The 21,987-nt window shown below is 37.2% G+C and overlaps 1 protein-coding gene across 1 annotated transcript in view; it reads right to left on the reverse strand.

Moving 5' to 3' along the window:
- The window catches only part of UNC13C (unc-13 homolog C), a gene marked incomplete at both ends in the record, with an annotated part of 123,101 nt that overhangs the window by 21,819 nt on the left and 79,295 nt on the right, over positions 1 to 21,987 (reverse strand). The window contains 5 exons of the mRNA XM_084213730.1: positions 6,424 to 6,501; positions 9,858 to 9,935; positions 10,915 to 11,058; positions 11,468 to 11,564; positions 12,414 to 12,540. Coding sequence (XP_084069856.1) covers positions 6,424 to 6,501; positions 9,858 to 9,935; positions 10,915 to 11,058; positions 11,468 to 11,564; positions 12,414 to 12,540 — 524 coding nt within the window. The remainder of the gene's footprint in view (positions 1 to 6,423; positions 6,502 to 9,857; positions 9,936 to 10,914; positions 11,059 to 11,467; positions 11,565 to 12,413; positions 12,541 to 21,987) is intronic.

The following is a 21,987-nucleotide window of genomic DNA, read 5'->3' on the forward strand; positions in this document are numbered from 1 at the left end:
TTGAAAAATGGCTTCCTGTGGGATTGTGGAAACTATGTTGGCAGTCACAAAGGAGAGAACTACCATTATCAGGCCAGTGGTATTCAACGAGGCACACCAAGAGAAGGATGCAGGAAAAATCAGTGCTTGTGTTAATAGTAATGCAGATGCCTTCATATTTTTATTATTTTTGTACACTGCTGTTGGTATTTTGTTTGGTGATTTGCATTGAAGTTGTTTCCATATTTCATATGTTTCCATAATGCAGTGTAAAATTAGAACAGCCAGCACTGAAAAAGATGGCTTGAAGACTATCCATGCCAATTCTACTGACAGAGGACGTGGGAAGGGACTCTACCAAATTTCAGTACTGCTGTTTCTAAAAGCCATTAGGGCAAACAAAATTCAAGCACAGAGCAACACATTCTGATACTTTGATACAGGTTTTCTCAACATAGGGAAAAAGTTAATGCAGGGGAGAAATATATTTTCACATTTACAGGGATGAGGATACATGCATAGAAATTTAATCAAAAAGGTACCCTATTGATATTGATCAACAAACTTGTTTATTTGCTATGGATTCTTTTTCAAGTAAAAAAGAATAATTTTTTTATCTCCCTGATCTATAGCACTCAGAAAAAATAATTACAGCCCATTCTTGGATATGATAGATGATCATCAGGCTCAACAGCTGAATGTGAATTAATAGCTGATGTTCCAGGTCTTTCAGCTGTCTACATCACAGTGTTAAGGAATGATTTCCAATGATATCCCTTAATTTGTGGGCTCTGTTCTGCAGCAAGGTCAGGTTCAGACCTTCTTACAATTTCAAAGGACACTGCACATTTAGAATACATAATCAGGGCTGTTTCTATTTTCTGTCTTTCAACTGCATGCATAGTGTTTGGTGCTTATTCTTCCTCTGGTGCTTCAGAGCACTGTGGTGCAGCAGGTCAGTTCTTTTAATCATACTTCAGAGAAGAGGGGAAGTTGTCACAGCACACTGGATAATTTACTTGAGACTAGAAAGGAATCCTACAGCAAAACAAACTGAAATAGATCCAATGATCTACTGTGTTTTAATCTTAGACCATCCTTTATCCCCTTATAAGTTATATGTGGGTTAAAATAATAGAAAATATGAGATTTTCACTAAAGGTTTTAACAAGAACCTGAAATAGGTGTCAAGGAAGAATTACCACACATCCTTTAGAAGATACTTGTTGTCATGTACTTCTAATCTGAGAAGTTCATACTTTACTTATTACTGTAAGTACTTACTGTGACTACTTACTGATTTAGTTTTGAATTACTTTGCATTGAGAGAACTTCTGTAGCTTCTGTATATCTTAGTAGCATCCCTGGCAGATACACTTTGACAGTTCATACACTTAAACTGATTGCTTTCCTTCATATGAAGAGCAGGAATTAAAAAGCTAATTTTGTTGCCATGTCTATACTAGTAAATAAATTAAGACTTTGCTATCAAAGGCAAAGATTTTTCCAGGAAATGGATTTCACTAGGGAATAAGACTGTCTCCTTGGAAGGATACATACAAACCCCAAATTTAAGGCCACTAGAATATAAACATTTAACAAACACTGAACATACAAGCATTCACACTGAACATGATACATGTCAACGAAAACAAAATACCAGGCAAGAAGAAGACTCAAAATTTCTAAGCAGATCATGCACAAACTAGAGAACCACCTTGTTACTGGGCCTATAGAGGTCAATGTAGTTACTGTCTATCAGAGGTTGTGGTGATAACCAGAAAACACAATGTATCTGCTAAATTCACCCGGAATAGAACAGTCAAAATTGGATTGAATGCTAATGCCAGATTGTGAACGTTACACACATTATAGAGGGGTGCATGCAACTGTTAAACATTTTGGAGGCTTTGTGCTCACAAATTGCATGAACAAGTTTGTGTGTGCACAGCTGGAGGCATCTGGCAGGACCCCAGGCCTGTGTTCCCACATGCTCATGCCCGTCGATGAGGTGGCACGGGGAGGAGTGTGACACAAAGAGGTATGCGGGCTGCCCGGGCAGGTGTGCCACACCTGGCCATGCTGGCACCACTGACAAGATGTCAGCAAGAGCTTGAATTGCTGCTTCTCTCTAGGTACTGGAAAATATGGTGATTTGGGTGTCTCACCAGAACTACAATGTGCACTTTTCATTTTTTTAATGTGCCTTCAATGTGCTAATGATTGTCCTCAGGCATCATCCAAATGTGCCAGAGCATCACTTCTTCTTTTTCCTGATATGGCAGAGCTAAGATGGAAGCATGGATGTGAGAGGCAATGCTGATCAGCATCTGGGATGATGTCATAGAGGGAGAAACAGACATGAAAATGAAGTATTTGTAGTATTGGGGACTTCTCTTTTTCTCTTCAAGTCTCATTTGCTTCATAGAGTTTGGTGAAGAAGGAATGAAAACAAAGTTTCAGGAAAATAAAAGGAAAAGGCTCTACTTGAGCCTGATTATTTTGGGAAGAAAAAACAACAAACCAACAATAAATCCCAGCTATGAGTGTCATTAGTGTACCAAATCCAATTTAAGCAATAAAAGAGAAAAGGCAACACATTTTTCCCTTGGACAAGTGTATTCTGGATTCCATTTACAGTTCCCAGCATATGTGGAGTAGCTTTAAAATACATTGGGGTAGGTTGCTAAGGTTCCAAAATTGGATTTTTTGAAGGAGCAAGCTTATTTCATTAATAATGTGTAAATCATATTTTCATGTCAATTCTAAATATTCTTTGCTTTTCTAGGCTCATATTTCTGTTATTTTACCATGTTCCTAAATAGCAGAATTAAGTTTTATCCACAAGGGAATATACTCATTATTTTGTTGGCACATTTATTGATTATGCATTATCAAAGAGATAATTAGAAATTTGGCTTTTTCTGAATGCTACACAAAAACTGACAACATATTTGCTGAACAGCTGAAAAAAATAAGAAATAGCTGAACATCATGGTTTCCAAATTCTGCCTGTCTAAAACTGTGAATTTTTTTATAGAGACAAGCCTTGGAAAAGAGTTAAAAATCTGATGAGTTTGGCTGCTTTCAATGTGTTAGATTGAGGTATTTCCTGCTGTAATTTAATGTGTGCTAGTATGGACATAATCTTGTTAACTGCAAATTTGGTGGTGTTTCTGCAGGAAACTACAGAGATGCAAATTACTTTTGCATGAGTTAAACGGAACCTCTCTAATCTGAATCCCATTTATCTGCAATTTCACAGGTCTAATTACTTATAGTTTCCTAATGGGACCACCTGGTTACTTCTGTTCAGAAAATAGTTTTACATATTTTCTGTATATCTGGCAAAGATACAGCAAAGGTACTTATCAGCTCCATCACTTTAGGGGTTCTTTCTGTCTCTGACAGACATCACCCTTCCTCCACCCACAGCCTTGGGACAGTGAGATGTGAGATGTTTGCCTGCCACTGCTCTGAGTGCGCTGGAAAGCACTTGTGCCTCTGTACAAGGTGGAAAGGTGGACACTTCAGAACAATTCTGCTGAAGTCTGGTCCTCTGTCACCCCAGCAAAATCTTTAAGAGTGCATATAGATTCCTACAGGAATTCCTAAGTTTTGTATGTAAAGTTGGAACTGAATTTACTGAAGTGGGAATATGATTTATCTACAGTTAATATAATATTGTCATATATAAACAACCTCCTTTTGCTTTACACATTTTTTTTTTAAATCCTAATTACTGTAACTCATTTCTGCCATGTTCTGTCATCTGGTGTGAAGCAACAGAAGCATTGGCTTTTCTTCTTTCTCTTTTATCAGCTTCCAGCTTGTCAGACATGAAAAAATATTTAGTGCAAATATATGCATTCCTTTTGGATGAAACAAACAGGAGCTAAACCAAATTCTATGATGAAGATCTGTTCCCATGTTTTTGGACTTGATTTACACAAAAACCCAAACATTGGGTTGGATGCACTTTACTACTCATTCTTATTGCAGACTATTCTCATTGATATGATTTGTAAGTACCCTCCCTGCTTTGCTGCAGCAGAGGACAGTTAATAAAGAAGCTCCTCTTGTTCAGACTATTTTATTTTAATGGTGGGGATCTGAGAAACCAGTTTTTTTCTCTATTTAGAGAGCTCCCTGCCTGCAATGTGCAATAAGCCTACTCTGAACAGAGGGACTGCTGCTTGATTGTGGTTATTTTGACTGCACAGTTTGAAAGACATACTGCTCACAGTGTGACACTGAAGAGATTAACAGCATTTAATTTTTCTTAGAATTAGTTTTGCTTCTACTGAAATAGGTCTCATTATTTTGCTGAAAATCATCTGACTTTTATGCCCTCCACAAGTGAAATATTAAACTGTTTTTTCCCTTCCAGGAAACTGCTTACAGATTTTATTGCTGGCTTTGTTTCTTTAAGTACCAGTTCAATAAGCCAAATTGGCCATTAGCAGTTGTGCCTTTGGAACAGTGAGGGGAATAAGTATTCAAACTGGAGGACAAACATTTTAGTGGCATCTTGATATGGGTGAAAAAAAATTGAACATGGATATACTTTCTTCAAGAAATTGCCCTGGAAGTCTGAATGTATTTTTAAGATCTTTTGTCTTAGATTGTGAATCAGAGATACATTTAAGACACCTAGTGAAGGGATTATAGAAAATATATCCAAATTGTCTCTGTGGGTTGCATGTCACACCATATTTGTAGAAAATTCTGCTGTGATACTGTAACAACCTTAATAATTCATCCTCATTAACATCAGAAGGAAACCAAAAAGGATGAGAAGTCATAAGAAGTTTTGAAAGAAAATTGCTATGAAAAATTCCTAATTTTAAAAATATTATGTAAGGCATTAGGAGCAAATGAAAAACTAATATTTTCTTGAGGAAAAGGGGATGTTTTAGAGATTCAAACAAATATTCTGGTTGAAAATAATTTGATAGAAATAGATGTAAAATGTGACTCAGCTTTCCTCTGCCCTTGTCATTATCCTGATTTATGGACATTTACCTGTTTTCATGAATCATGACATTAAAAATTAATCCAAGACCTAATACAAAAGTACTTTGTAATGAACATAAAAGCATGGAGGACAAGATTACTTGTAATATTCAGAGAGGGAAAAGGGTATAATAGGAACCACAAAACCAGCCACTTCTGGATGATGAATACCTCATATAAAGTTTGGTAGGAAATTTTTAGTGACAAGGCTGCATAAGTTTATTTTCTGCTATGTGGAGCAGCTTCAAGGAGCTGTTCTTGGCTCAGCAGACCCTCCACACCCTGGAGTGACTCCATAGGTGCATCTGGACGCTTCAGTTCCTTGCGTGGCATAGGGGACCCATCCCACCCCTGCAGGGTCCCCCTGTGGATGTGGAAATATGAAATGCTGTGTTTTCCAGTTTTCTCCATATAGTGTGGCCACATTAGATCAAAGTTTTGGGAATCTATCAAGCTACAGCCTCAAGAAGAAAAAGGATGATGGATGCATAACTTATTTTTTAAAGCCAGCTACTGATAATATGGGCAGGATTATTCATGTTCTAAACACTGCTTCTCAACAAGTAGACAGGATTTTTTCTATGGCTATGAAGATTTGTTAATTTCTTCATCATGTTTCAGAACAGTGAAAGACTACAGTCTGGAAGGTACTGAAGCACTGTCTATGTCCTTTTGCTGTTGGACAGGACTTCAGGCTCTTTTAAATCTTCTGAAATGAAAAGGGGTAAAGCTGAGGATGTTTTGAGCTGTTGAGTAACAGATCTTGGTGAAATGGTATCTTGAATACAAGCAGGTCCTCAGATATTGAAAAGTGCACTTAAAATGTTTTATAGATTTTTTAAAACTCTGAAAGGGTATTGCACTATCTGCATAGTAAAACTTTTCAGTTTAGTGTCAACTGAATGCCCAAGCATAGCTCTTTTTGATTTTAGATCATAGGGAATTACACAGATGCATCAATGGAAATAAGTAGAAAATGTGACTGGTTTTAGCCTTAGAAAATATGGTCAGGAATAATAAAAGATGCTTACTATCACAAACCTCATAAGAGAATCTCTCTCCTTCTTTCTTCTGCTCAGTGGATTGCAAGTCAAAGGCATTAGACAAAGACAATGACACATTACAGACAAAACATACTAATACATAAAAAGCCAAGTATAGTCCAATACAAACACTGAAATAAAGCTGGCACTACAGATTGCAACACAAAACACCAGTGCTGATAAAACATTACAGATCATTAGCATGTGTCTGTGAAATAGTTATGTTATTCCAGTATTGTCCGGACAGTAAATAGGTCTTGTAGACTTTTTTTAAAGCATTTTGATTTTCTTTGCAAGTAGAAATGAAAACTTTGACTAGGTTGCAAACATGGTGCTAATGATCTCTAAGGAACTTTGAATGAACCAGGAAACAGACATGACTCACCTCCTTCCCTCCCATGGACTCAAACATTTTCTCAAGCTGGACTCTTAATTGCTGAATGTTGTTCATCAAGATGCAGGCCTACAGAGAGATATCAAATGTGAGACTGTGCACAACTTTAGCATTTATAGAATTAAAGAAACATTAAGGTTGGAAAAGATTTCTAAGCCCATCTTCACTGATACAGCTGTGTTTTTTAGAGGAACTTCTGTCCCCTGCTGCCTCTCCTTCCCCTTTAACTGACCCTTCTCTTTGCCTGTTCAGCCTATGACTGCACACTAAGGGCAGTGCTGCCCCACAGGGAACTGGATTCCATCTCCCAAGACCTGGACAGGTTTCAGATCCCAGAATTTCCCTACCTGAGCTATCCCAGGTAATTTCTAGTCATACCTAACACAGTTACATCTGGTGGATTAATGCAAGTAGCACATCATCATCCCGTGGAGAGCAGAGACAGCAATGGTCAAAGGCTTTGGCAGTGACAGTAGGCTGCAGAACAGGGGTTGCCACACGGCTTGCTAGACCCAGTCTCTGCAGAAAGCTGTGGCAACACCGTAGCCCAGCTAATGGCTGATGCTTAAGTATTTGAATAAATCAAGAGGCAGTTCTGTTAATAACAGAATAATATTTTAGAAATACGTATTTTTGCATTACTGGAAAAATAGAACTCTGTAATCATATTATTTTAGTCTAGAAATGTTGCTGTTTAAGCTAATTTTTAAAGGCAGAACACTGTGCAAAAGAGCCACTGTGCAAAAGAGCACTTTCTGTATTCATATAAGGTTAAAAGTAAAACATTAATAAAAATGAGGAGCTAGTTACAAAAATCATGGAAGAAAGAATCTATTACTAGAATCTTGTGTACTTAGATGACTTTATATGCTGGTTTGTTATGGTGAAGATGAAGCGATCAGACAATACTTACCAAAAGAACTGTGGCTGGCCAAGGCCAGTGTGTTCTAGTGTGTGACTGGGTTACTTTAAGACACTGAGGAAATGCATTTCAATAAGACATGTATCCTTTTTTTCAGACAACAAGGTGGTGATGGAATGATTACAGTAATTGATACTCATCTGTACCTTTCTAGCTAATAGCATGTTCCAATGGAGAGCTGAAGCATGATGGGCTCAATAACATGATATAGCTTTAATTAATAATACATTACTTTCAAAGGAATTTGGTGTCAAGAGTCCTTCTCAACTGAAGAAGAAAAAAAAGATATTTGTTCTAACTTCTTGCTACTTAGATTATTCCTTCCCAGTGAAGCGTGCTGCTCCTCCTCCTCCAGAATGCAGCTGGCTTTGTGTAGCTGAAATGTCACCTCTTTGCTCATCTCTTGAAAAATCCACAAACCCCACTTCTATTTGTCTATCCACCTTCTATTAATTTACAATCACTAAGATTGTATCCTCCTTTCCTGTACTACCTCCTGACTTCTAACACAGGAATTATTTTGGAAATTATCTGCAATATCACAAATCAATAATTATGAGAGTTATGATTTGTGGTGGCGGTATAAGTAGCTGAATGTAAAATCTTGTTCCTTTTGTTCCAAACAAATGCAAATGCCTTTGGCAATACACTGAAGCTATGAGAGAAACACTTCACACAAAAGCAGTTTCAGAGTTTGCTTTGAGGCTGGCTCAGGTGGCTCTTTCAGAGCCTAAGCCTACCTTGGCTCAATGAAAACTTTGCTATTGTTGCCAGGTAAAGAACATTACTTAAAAACATTCTAATTGTATTTCATTATCTCCTTCCCTTCAGAATAGCCTGTGCAGCAGTTTACAGGAATCAGACAGAGGCAACAACAGGTAAAAGTGGGTGACAGGTACAATAACAGAACCCACATTTGTTTGTAAATGCTGACAGGAGGTGGAAGACAAGAGGCTGTTTTTACATTAGATAAATACCTTTATGAAAAGCATCTCTGATATGCTTTTATTTGAACAGTTTATATGCACATTTTGTAGTGTTTAGTAAGATTACTAAAAGTATTAACTTGAAAAAGAATGCCAAATTCTAATTTGAACAATAAAAAGTATTCATTTTAATCTCTTCTATTAACTTTAATGCAGATGAACATTTATTGTAGCTGAAATTACCAGATCAAATGGACTTCTATTAAGATAAAAGTATGTAAGGCAAATTCTATTAAAAAATGTTACATCCATCAAAGCCATTTGATACAATACTTTACACCTGGTCTAGTGGAAGGGGTCTCTGCTCACAGCAGAAGGGTGGAAGGAGATCTTTAAGGTCCCTTCCAACCCAAGCCATCTTTGATTAATAATGAGATTAATTTCATCCAAAGCCTTAATAAAGATAAGAGATATGAGAATGACTTCAGAAATTATTCACTCCAACAATTAAAATCTCCCACTGGATAGGCCAAAAGACTACACAAACAGACTTGATGATTCAATGCCTTATTAGAACTCATTTCTTCGAGAAAGCAGTGAACTTTATTTAATATTAGCATTAAATTCATAGGAACTCCCAATATTTGATATTTAGCTGCAAAAGCTGTCTTTCTAAATTGTATTATTGTGTGTGTTTTGGTGACCTGTAGACCATGACACTGGTCCTAACTATGGAGAGCACTGGCAGATGTCATGCCAGGATGTGACACAAGGACATCTGTGGTGGGCTGAGGGCTGTACCACTGGAGGTGAACAGTGTGAGGATGGGGCTGCAGTTATTGATCTGACTGCAGACTGGTACAGCTGAACAAAACACTCCTAAAAACAACATGATGCTACAAGCTGCCTGCCATGGGAGAACTAGCTTTGATTGAATATCAATAATATTGAAAAGCCAGTTCCCAAGAATACTTTTCCTTGGTCTTGTTAAAGTATTGAAAATGTTTCCATTTGCTGAACTACACCTTTAGTGTCCATTCCTCATTTATTTCTGAGTCCATGGCAATCCGGTCCCTCATTAGGGACTCCCTTGTAAGCACTGAGGCAACAAAACAGCACAATTTTCTCCTCCCCTCTGTAGGGGTAAAGCACAGAGAGCAGCAGCAGAAACCCCTGCACACAGGGAACAGGGAGCTCAGAAACTCTCCAGGGCACAAACTGATGCAGAGAGGCAAGGCAATGCCACGTGAAAACCCTAAACACAGACCTTTCTTCTGTCTGAGAAACAAGATGAAGATATATTCACCATGTTCACCATAGTATTAGGCTGTTATCAGCTGCAGGTTTGCAGCCATCTTGTAATTATTTTATAATTTTAATACTGAAATTATTAACTAGGATTCTTAAGTAATTTCACTTATTGCAGCTTTTTACACATAAAAAGCAGCTAGGAAAACATGCTGACCTACCTCCATTCATGTTTTTTCATACAAAAAAGTGATTTCATTTTCAAAAAGTACAGTAAGTCATTTAAAGGCAATTTCTGAGGCAGAAAAAAGCCACAGCTTCTTACTCACCACATTTTCTTTATCACAATAGGAGCTGAAGTAACTTGAAATAATTGCAGCATACTGAACGAGTACTTTGTTGATAGTCTAGAAGAGGAGAAGACTCTTTTAAATGGTGAATTTCATGATGTAAACCAAAAATAATAAAAGAAAGGTTTGTATAAATTATAGGTTTTACAGGAGCTTGCACACATAGTGTATTATATTTTTTAGGTATAATACAAACAATCCTGTGAGCACACTTTCAAATCCCTGCACAGCAGATGGTGGGTAGTTCTAATTGTAAAGCAATCTTCAATAGCAGAGATAGTTTAATTTTAGCAGTACTGTTTTTGAGAAGCACTGAGAACTCTACTCCTTGCAATGTACTACATAATTAATAGAACAGTAGCAAGCTCAAAAAATCCTCCAGGGTGACAATACGTAGAGTAGAAATATAATGGAAATATAAGACAAAAGGAGCACTGTTCAGAGCCTGGCAATATGAGTTACCTTACAATAATCATGTAAATAAGAACTCTGCAAATGGAGAATTGCTGCAATGAAAGAACAGAATTAAATGTAAATGTGAACTTTTCTGAAGCCAGCAGGACTATAATGGAAATTCAGAGCTTGTGAGGAAATGTAACTATCCAAATAGAAAGCTAGCAGAGTTGAGTTTATCAAGCAGCAGGTGAATAACTACCACCTCAAGACTTCAGACAAAAATAATTTATTGCCATACCTTGACTTTTTCCTTCACTTGCACTGCCTAATTAGCTAATTGCATTTCACTGAATGGAACTGCAATTGGTGCTTAGCAAGATAACAATTGCTGCATACATATGTGTATAAAATACATAAATGTGGAATCTCAGAGAGGACAGAATTTCTCAAACTGGTAAACCATTTTGACAAAGTAGACAAAACCCAGCCTTAAGCCACGGACAGCATGTCTTTCTTAGGATCCCAATCAGATAGAAAACACTGATTCTAAAAAGCATTGGAATCACTTAGCTTTAAAGTACATGGCAACACAGTGTCATTCTCTCTGTAGCTTAGTTGAGATGCATTGACTTTAATTTACCTTTGCAAATCTTCTCATTAAATGAGATAGTGCTTCTGGATTAGGACACTCCAATTTCCTAATAATCTCAAAGCTTTGATTGAGCTGTGTGAAGACATCAACCACAGAACAAGAGAAGAGGGCATGATCTGATGTTTGCTGAAACTAGAGAGGAACGTTCAAGCGTTAATATTTGTTCAGAGATCAAAACTGCATTCATTGATTCTTATACTTGAAATTCATCCTAGAGTCATAAAAAGTAATAAAGGAAAAAAAGAAGTCTCTAAGGTGATACTAAGAAATGTGTTTTTTTCCCTTTTCTGATGCTTTTGAATCTTTTAAAAATAAAACCAGAATTTTCTTTCATGACATTATCACATCATAGGTTAATGAAATGATACCACAGAATGAATTCTGTGGGGATTTTGGTAGAGGGAATTAGAAAAATTCTTACAAAAGTCGTTATCTCTTGAAGTCTAAGAAGGATGTTGTGGGACCAAATGTACTTCTGGTTTTGTAATAATAAATGTATTGATACTTTACTTATTCTCTTCTTTAAAAAGTAAAGGCTCACCCCATCTTTTTTGTCTCTTTCTAGTGCTCCGTGGAGAAATTCCATTGAGACATCCTCATTTTCATCCAGCCACTGTATGACAAATGGTTCAAACCACCTGAAAATTAAAAGCAATTTTGTGAAGTAAAGTTGGTAGATTTCATAAAGATCTCAAGAGGAGAAATGCTATAATACCCAGCAGTTTGGCGCCCTGTGTTTTCAAGTATGCTGTAATTGCTAAAGATTTCAAAAATCTGGAAAAAATTTTGTCACCAAAATGCTGCAGCTACCAAAAGGCTTTTCAGGCTTCAGTTTCACAATAGTCTCACTGGTGTACCCTGGTGATATAAAATTAGCAGTATCCAATTCTCTACCAGTGAAGCATGGTAGGTATGCACCTTCTATCAATATTGGCTCTTTGGTAACTTTATTTTTATTTGTATATGAAATATCTTGCATATAACTTTGTTTTAGTAAAAATCAGCTGTTTAAACCATCTCTGCAAACCAGCAGACTTGCAGAAAATTAAGGATAGCTCCTATACAAGGACAGGAATGAATATATTTATTGCAGAGAGACAGGTGAAAACAAAACCAGTGGCTGAATATGACCTGATCCAGTAAGAATTATATCAGTAGTATACCCTGTTAGCATTACAGCTTTGTCCAAATTTGGTTATAAAACAAATGCAAAATCACTTTCCTCAGACATTTTCTGACCAAAGCATTTTGTCATCTCTAAAGACCTGGAGTTACAACAACTGCAGAAACCTATGAAATAGCTAATTGCACATTTAACACCTGGACTATTTCAATTGATAGAATGGAGAATTAAAGAGAAGGAAGTGCAAAAAGTAGTTGATGCTACACACCTTGAGATCTTGCACAAACCTGAGCACAAATATTTGACCAAAATAAACCTTGCATGAAGCCCAGCCTCATGGAAGCCTCCCCAAAACAGCACTTACAGAGAGTATTCAGGCACTGCATCCTTGAAAGCAGAGAGCTCTCGCACATATTCATTATAAAACCATTTCACTTTGAAGTGCAAATTCATATAATCTGTGCTTTTGCATAATCGCTGCTTTTCGTGTTCTGTAATAGAAGGAGTGGAAATAAAAGCACTTAATAGCATTCTAACAGTAAATAACATTCTTGAGCCTCAGTGCACTGGTGACATAATAATACAGGACTTGCATTTTACAGCTTAATTGGTTTGATTTTTCTCGATGTAGTAATATCCACCGTTTCAATTTTCAGGATCTGAGTACCCTTAGGAAAAACAAAACAAACTAAAGACCAATCCACAAATGAGGCTTCTCCCCTCTCTTCACTGCAGTGAGAAAAAACCCACAAATTTGCTGACTTCCCCTTCTTTAGATCCGTCTTTGGCTGTTACAAAATGGTTAGGAAACTTTTGTGTGTCAAGCTAGAAAAGACAGCCATAGCTGTGTAGTAGCCAGAGGAAGTAACAGCAATAAATGCCAGTCCTACAGGAAACTGTGAAAGCTGCATTTATCAGAGCTAAAAAAAGAAAGAGGAGAAAACCCCACAGCTCTACAGCCATCTGATTTATGGCACAAGTAGAAAAGACGGTTTAATAAAGTGGTTTTGAAATTTCTCAAATGGACTTCACCTTCTCAGTGTCCTCGTGTTTTCCACATACTGAATATGCAGATGGAGGTGGGTGGCAGAAATCATGCAGCCACCTGTAACCACTTTCTGCATTTTTAAAGTCTGGTTTAATTTGTTTGGAAAAAATGTCCATCTTTCTTCCAGGATTTTGATCCTTGTTTTAGCTCGTACACTCTGCTCTGCATTCTTCACCCAGCCACTGCAGACCTGGACAGCTCCATTGCTTTTCTCTTTATCCTTGCTCAAATCTTTCATTTCCTTCTTCCTCAGCATGAAACCAGAGATCCACAAGTTTTGGGCAGAATAACCATATCTCTGTTTACTTCTCACAGCTTCCTAAAATCTCCACAGAACTCATCTGTTTGAGATGTCATGTCACTTGCACATTGTTCCCTAAGCAAAAGAGTAATTTCTTTTCCCAGCTCCCTTAAAAAATGACCTAATACAGGCACTCAGCAGGAATGACGTTCTTGTGTAAATATTAGATATTAAGAACTTACCAGTAGCAAACCTCCTTTTTGCTCCTTATTTCTGCTTGCTTTGCAACACAGCATTATACAAATCTCATATATTTGGATGGGAACCTAATTTTCTGTAACAGCAGGAGCATCCCATCCTCTGTCATACACTTGAATGTAGCATTGGATTCTCTGTCAGTGAAAATGTGAATGACATATTCTGTGTTTTCAGATCTAGCCAGTTACATTAGAAGGAAATGTTTAGTTTTATTATTATGCCAAATCAGCACTCCAGGAGCACACCATGCCATCCAACAAGTGTTTCAGATACATTTTATTATGCAGTGAGTTACTAAGTTTTGTGCCTAAATCGGCCTATGACGTGCCCCTGTGGGCTTTTTTTGCCTTTTTAGCATTGCAGTAGCATTTTCACCTTCACTGCCTTTCCATCACACTCAAGAAAAATCACTAAATCAGTTTCTGTCTAAAGATTGCATTTATTCATCTTCTTGCTACTTGAGAGTACTACCAACTCTCCCCAGCACAGTAACATCATTGTTACTAGCATTGAACAGGACCACAGAGGGAAAGATGTTGCCTTCTGTCATGGTTCTGAGGAATCTTTTTTTTAAGGTAGCATGTTTTTCACAAACTAGTACAGAAAGCTGGATGACATTTGCTCTATAAAAGGTATTCTTACAAGGTAGACCAACCTTTCACTGACAAAAATTATGTTATTGCTATCAAATTCGCTGCACATCTGCTGCTCAAGTCATTGTTAAAAATCTATCCTAGATTGCATCCCAGAAGAATGGAATTTCTGAAATGAATAGTACTTTTTTTCATTCAAGCTTTTAACAGATGGGGTGTTATATTATACAGTGTAGCTTGAGAATGTTTGCTATAGTATCACAAACCAAAGAAATTCTTATTTCAATTTTAGAAATGAGCTACTGCCACTAATTGGCAAACTTGTCCAGGAGGGTGCAACTTACACATACCATTCACTAATATTTTCTTTCTAAGCTTAAGATTTATAACACATTAAAAATGACCACAAAAGTAATTCAGGAATAACTGAACTTTTTTTCTGCAGGCTTTTATGCCTTGTAGAAAATATCTGAAGTCTCACAGGATATTACTTCTAGTTACATATAAGAGAAAAATTCATCCAGAATCCCTGACATTAATGTATGAGAACATCAGCTGTTCTCTTCCAACAATGTCTGTCCTATTTGATAGTATTTCTAAGTCAACATTTCTTATCTCAAAGTTTACATACAAATACATACTATGTGAACCTTCTGTCAAGTTTTGAAAATTTTCTACAAATCTATTTTCCACAACCAGCAAACACTTCACAGGACGTATGAGGTCAATAGCATCCATGCATTTTACCTCTTCAGTTCATATAAACCAAAGAACAGAGCAAACAGGTGCCCATGTGAGTCAGCAGTGACAATTTTAACTGGATAATAGATGGGTTTATCCATGGCAACCATGGATTTTGCTTGCAAAGTGCAGCAACATCACTGTAGGTGTTCTGAATTTAGATTAGGACCAATAGATTGCTTCCTTAATTTCTGAACATCTTGCACAAGCTCATGTAAACGTGAGCCAGCACAGGATACCTGGATGCATTTTCGAGATCTGTGTCCACAAAGCTAGTGCTTTGTTTCCCTATACAGACATACCCATTCTGGGCTTTCTGGAAGACAGCTGTAGTAGCTGCTCAATATAACGTTTTTTGCAAAACTTCACTCTTGCTTTGCAAAATTATTATCCAACTGAGTCAGTCTGGAACTAAACCTGCCAGCTGTGTGCAAATGTGCTCACTGGAGAAATGATGGCAAAAATACCTGACCATTCTCATTGTAGGAAAGAAAATCTCCAGTATAGCAAACCTAATGCTGATAATGTTTTTTTTATTTTGTGCTGCTCCTTTTCTGACAGATTCCTTAAAGGGCAGCATATTTTTATAAGCATCTACTCATCTAATAAGTTTCATAAAGAGGTCATGTTTAGTCCCCATGCTGGCATATTGCATATCACTGTGTCAGGCATCAACAAAAAAAATGCTGATAACATTATTGTAAACTGTAACATCTGTAAATTTAGTTGTGTGTATGGGGCACTGTAGCTGCTCTTAGGAATTGCAGTTCCAGCAGGTGTAACTTTTTTACATTGTTGATGCCACTTGGGGTGGGGGGGAATATCTCCTTAGGGGTGATGCTGTAACACATGTGCTCCACAACAGGCACTGTAACTGCAACCACACTGAAAACTGGAATTGAGTGAAAACTATGTTCCATCTCACTGCTACAAATCACAGAGATGGGAACTGCCTTAAGGAGACCTCCAGTGAGCAACAGCACTGAAGGAAAAGAGATAAAATCTGCTCCGATGTAATTTATATACTCAAGAATGAAAATAGATTGTTTCTAAAAGCTATTAAAGGGAATGCATTAATATATGGGAAAGAACTTGGTGTGTGATGAAATCAGCCCTGACCTGGTGATGCTGTATCTGGCACGTAATTTAATTGCAAGCAGCAGTTCTTTTAGAGAAAAATTTATAAAGAAACAAAACAGGAAGGACTATAATCCAAGGTACTTTCCTCACAGGCCCTGACAAAACAACACTGCTTTGGAATCATGCTTGAGTTTTTGCTCATTTTTCCAGCAACTGCTGAAGAAAGCTGAGAAGATTTTCTTAAAACAACAAATAAAAGTCATAATGATGACTCACTAAGCAGAAATATCTACATGACACTAAGTACAGTATCATTTAACAAACTGGAATAGAATCTTGTTCACTACAGAATCCTTTTTTCTTTTTAACCTTGAGGTAATAACATCAGTCTGAGTTTCCATGTAATTTTTGATATGTATTAGTTGCTAAAAAAGGAAAAAATGGTAATCTAAAAACCTTCATAAAAGATGAACATGTTAAATATTCGGATAATCAAATTGATATTTTGTTCAACTCTGATTTTCCTTATTTGGGTACAATAACTCAGAGCAATTTTTTTTTCTACAGCAGTTTCCAAGCCAATATTTTTGTAAAAACATATAGTTAAGCTGCTAGAAAGATTCTAATAATATTGTTTTAAAGTACATTTCAAATCTTTATGAACAAGAACTTTAAGGAAATTAGTCTGTAAAATTTAACAAATTGACTACATATACATAAATAGATTTTTCCAGAAAAAACCCAAACTTGTACAGTTTTCAGGCATTATAAATAATGTTTCAGGGATTAATAACTACTATAAAGAATATCTATGTGTAGCAAATTATTTTCATCACAACCAGCTTGTTTGACTGACATACATTCTATTGCTCTACAGTTTATTAAACAGAAATTGTTGAGACTAAGCATATGGGATTTGTGTTTGGATTAGCTGCAAATTTTCCCATCAAAACTCAGCTGTAATTCTCAACCATTGTGACATAATTCCATATTATTTGCAATAATTACCTACCAATCTTTCTAGAGACTGCCAGCTGCTATCCATTTCTTCCAGAACTGCTGTTTCAGAAAACCTGCTATTTCCAAACTTGCAGTCATATAATTGGGAAGGGTAATTGGGAACACAAAACTGAGTACAGCTAGAGGAAGCAAAGCTCCAGTAAGGAATGATGTGGATGAGGTATGCATTGGTATTCTTCCCTCTGAATCACTGTGGAAATGTTACACTGAATGATGCACCTCTGTTTTGGATATAAGTAGAAGTTAATGTTCAATGCACCTGATCCCAGTGCAGTTTCCCCGCAATACAGGAGCAGTTGCTATGCCACAGCCTCTTTTATGCTTATAATGCTCTAGATTTAATCTCTATACTGCTGAAAAAAACCTGAAGCCTCTGACTGTATGAATGTAACAGCATACAGCCACAAATGAAGAAAAAATTTAACTCAAAATTTGTCACTGATTTAGAAGAAAACATTGCATTCCACAAGAATCTCGTCCCAGGATTCTTGTACTTTGCTAAAGGCAAAGAAGGCACTGGATATTAACTGAAATAGACAGTGGAACACAACTAATTGATAATTATGTATAATTTACATTAATTTTTATAATGTGAAATACTACTGACCTTTCTGAAAGGACTCTTTGTGTCAAGATGAATATAATAAACCAAAACCTTTAAAACTTCTGTCGTTACCTCCTTTTTTGATTACATTTATCTCTAACCTCCCCTCTAATGCTCCCTTAAAAAATATATTGTATCTTTCACAACAGACAATCTTTTCTCTTCATTTACTTGAAAATTTTCATCAAAATATCTTTGGACAGTTCACAAATATAATGGACTGCACCTGGAACATATCTGGGGGGTGATGAAGCTGTGCAAATGGGAAGCTGAAGAAAAAAGAGACCAAGTACACTTATTAAGGCAAGATGCATAAATTAAGAAAGGCATTGTAGATCTTCAAATATTTCCTTACTATGGAGTAATATTTCCTCCCTGGATAGAGGTGCTACTGGAGAGGTCCAGTGGAGGCCACAAAGATGATGAGGGGTCTGGAACATCTCTCTTCTGAGGAGAGATTTAGGGGAGGAGCTGGGCCTGTTTAGTCTGGAGAAGAAAAGACTCAGGGGGAATCTCATTAATGCATATAAATGTCTCAAGGAGGATGCCAAGAGAAGGATGCCAGACTCTGTGATGGTGGCCAGAGACAGGATGAGGAGCAATGGCCATAAAACACAAGAAGTTCCATCTCAGCGTGAGGAAGAACTTTCCATTGAGGGTAGCAGAGCACTGGAACAGCCCCCAGGTAGGTCATGGAGCCTCCCTCTCTGGAGACATCCCAAACCCTCCTGACTGCATTCCTGTTATCACCTGCTCCAGGTGACCCTGCCTTGACAGAGGGGTTAGACTGGATGATCTCCACAGGTGCTGGCCAACCCTGGCAATCCTGTGATTCCGTGACAGAGATCAGGGAAGGAAGACAGGCTGTCATATCTGAAAGGTGAGGAAGAATGTTCACTGTTCTTTTTTCGTCTTCTTGCCTGCAGTGGAAGCTGCTAATCAATCCCTGCCTTAATGCAGTGCACTGTAAAAGCTGATGTGACGTTGCCCTTTACATTCAAAGAGAAGCTCTCCAAGCAGGAGGCCGCGTGCTCAGTGCTCTGCTTTGCCTGACATTTCACAGCAGGTGCAGCAGAGCTCAGGGGCACCTGCTTGGTGTCAGAAAAGGCAGAGATGTACATGGTTCCTTGGGAGAGGTAAATGTCTCATGGGAACTTCAAGGGCATCAAACACCAATCTCATATACTACTTAAGAGATGCAACATGTAATATCACAAGGGATGTGTGAACCTGCTGCAAACTACCTTATCTTCTACTGTACACATTGCATTTGCCATTTTTTACCCACTGTGTTATATTGCCTAATGTACTTAGGTACATTAACTTTGATATTTTATTAAGATAAATCAGTTGATTTTTTTACTGCTTCTTTTTAGTCCTTATTACTTCTATTAGTCTCATCAATTAATTACTACTTCCAAAGCCAAATACTTCCACAAAACTTCCAGAAAAGTGGATGGGTTGTCACCAAAAGGGCAATGCAAGATGTGCAACTTGATTATGCATAAACTTCCTCTGTTTTGCTTGCTGCTAAGCAAAGAAAAATGCCAGGAATACAAGTAAATGAATAAAACCAACCTCAGTATAAATTTCACCCTTCAATATTCTATCAGATTGAAATTTACATACCATGATACTAAATAGATAATATTCAAAGAATAAACATTTGGAGACAAAACTCTGTCTTTGGCTACTATTGAATACAAAAGGAAAGAAGCACTTACTTCCAGTGGGTGTAATAATCTGAACTGTGCTTTTTTACAGCTGGTGGAATTCTTGCTTTGTATATTTATTGACCATGGGATGCATAAGGAAATGGAAGCTATAAATGAAGCAGAAGAAAATAGTCCATCCTATCTGATATGATAATAATCAAAGTCCTGGTTCTGAAGAATATGATTGAAATTTCAAATACTTCACACTGATATTTCAATATCTATTTGAAGTAATAAAAAAAGAAAGTAATGAAAGTAATAAAAGTGATGAAGTAATAAAAGAAGAAAAGTAATACTAATATAGGAATCCAATTTATATTGATTAAGCTTTCATAAAACTCTAATATGTATAAAAATTGCAAAACAGAGAATATATGCCCCATCCTTCGAAGTGCTCAAGCCAGGCTGGATTGGGCCTTGAGCAACCTGGTTTAGTGGGTGGCATCTCTGCCCATGGCATGGGGGTTGGAAATGGATGATCTTTAAGGTCACTTGAATACAAACCATTCCATGTTTTTATGATTTGACAGTATAATGCTTGAATCTGGGATGGAAAACAGAATAAAGGTAACAAAGAGCACTTCAATAGCATTGGAACTTAACTATTGAATACTCAGCTTTGTATCTTCAACGTAATTTTTGTGATAGGTTTCTTCCACCTACTTACTGCTTAATTTTTTAAAAAATGTGCCTTTCCATGAAGATCTGATTCTCTGCTCTTCGCCTCATCACTAGTATGCAAAGTGAGCATAAAACCTTATCAAACAGGCATGCTTGCATTTTACAAGCAATTAGTAAAATGAAGTACAAACCAGGAAGAATCCAGCAGGAAGATAAATGTGAGGCTGCACTTAAATAATTACCTGTGTTCAATCTGGCTCTGCTTGCAAAGGCAAAACCAGAGAGGTGTTTTCTAATTCTCATCCAGCAAATTGCACTTAAGGCTTATTAAAAGATAATGTGGAAACAAGCAGTTTTAACAGATTTATCCTATTCTCCTGGGGGTGAAGCAGTATCAAATGTTTGGTTTAGAACTAATGCACTTGCCCATAAGAGGAAATTGACCTCATATTCTATAGGAGAAAAAGACACAAGTGAATCTCTGTGGAACAGTTCTGAAAGTAAAAGACTGAGTCTACAATCTAAGAAAACAGACTAGGAGAAGAACAGCTGCTGTGTGAGGAAAGCTTTAAAGCAGCATCTTAGTAAAAATGGGCAAGATTAAAGATAGCAGAGGTTGCTTGTTTTTGATTTTAACTCAAATATTGTATTCTAGTTGATAAAGAAAGGTATTTGTTTTGCAGAAAGTTGGTATCAATTACTGTTTCTCGATGAAGGAAGTCCAAAATACAAGGGGATTCATTGTGTGATTAGCTCACAGAATGCAGGAAGAGGTGCAGCACCTACATTCCACTGCTGCAGTGTGAGAATTATGCAGCTCCACTCTGACAGAGAAAAGGGGAAGAAACCCCTCAAGAAAACAAAAGGATGAAAGTTTTTCCCTACCAGCAGATGCAGCACTGCACAAAACAATGCTGGTTCTTTAAGGGACTGTCTGAGGGGACAAAGTCACATTTTTGCTTAGAGGTTTTGTTTGTTTGGCGTTTTTGTTTTTCTTCCCCAGCCATAAAATAAGGTGAGACAAAATATATAAGTTCAGCTTTTGTAAAAACATGAGATGGAATAAAATGGTATCATCTTAGTGATAATAAGAACTGTAATCAAGGACAAGAAGAAAGAAGCAGCAACATATTCTTCTGGGTTGAGATATCTACAAACTCTGGAGGTCTTGCCTGCCCTTGCTGCTACAGGTCATACACAGCCCATTCAGCTGAACAGAACACTTCTCCCTTCGACTCACTCATTTGTGGAAAGGGCAGGGCCATGTGAGCTATAAATAACCTGTAATTATTAATCAATCATAACCTATCCAGCATAGTGGTACCACTGACTAACAAAAAATTGCCTTTGTCACAATAAGGCAATGTTCAGGAAAAGTTTATACACATTTTTTTACAATAAGTCATTACCTGGGTAAGAACTAATAATAGTGTTTAAGAACAAGAGTAATAGTTATTGGTTAGAAAAAGAATAAATAGGGACACAGCTATCATTGTTAAATATACAGGACAATATATACTGCTATTATTGAGTGACAATTCTAAGACTGAACAATGAAGACAGGCATTCACTGATGCACTACATTTTTTTCCAGTAAATCTGGCACCATGAATACATCTACAGTCAGACAAAGAGAAACTTGAACTTACTAAGATTACTGTAGACTTGTACTGTGGTACTACTCATTGTTCTGATGGTGGTTCAATGAGTAAAATCCAAGAAAATGGGTTAGAGAACAAGGAAATTATAGATATAACAGTCACAATTGCAAGGTTGTGCCATACCAGAGATCTCTGAGGTAGCTCCAAGCAAGATGATACATTGCTACGGCACAATATGAAGAAGTATTAACTCAGCCCCTGAGAGCAGTTTTGTCCATTTCCCCTGTCTTAATTATGGAGCTAATAAACACCAACAAAATAGTGCCATTTGGCATGGCCCTGGTGCTTTCTGGGCAAGCCTGGAGAGCTCTGCTTTGCCCTCAACAGGTGGATTCTCATACTTAGGAAGCTCAGCC

The sequence above is a fragment of the Fringilla coelebs genome (genome assembly GCF_963513975.1).
Source record: "Fringilla coelebs genome assembly, chromosome: 12".
Taxonomy (NCBI): domain Eukaryota; kingdom Metazoa; phylum Chordata; class Aves; order Passeriformes; family Fringillidae; genus Fringilla; species Fringilla coelebs.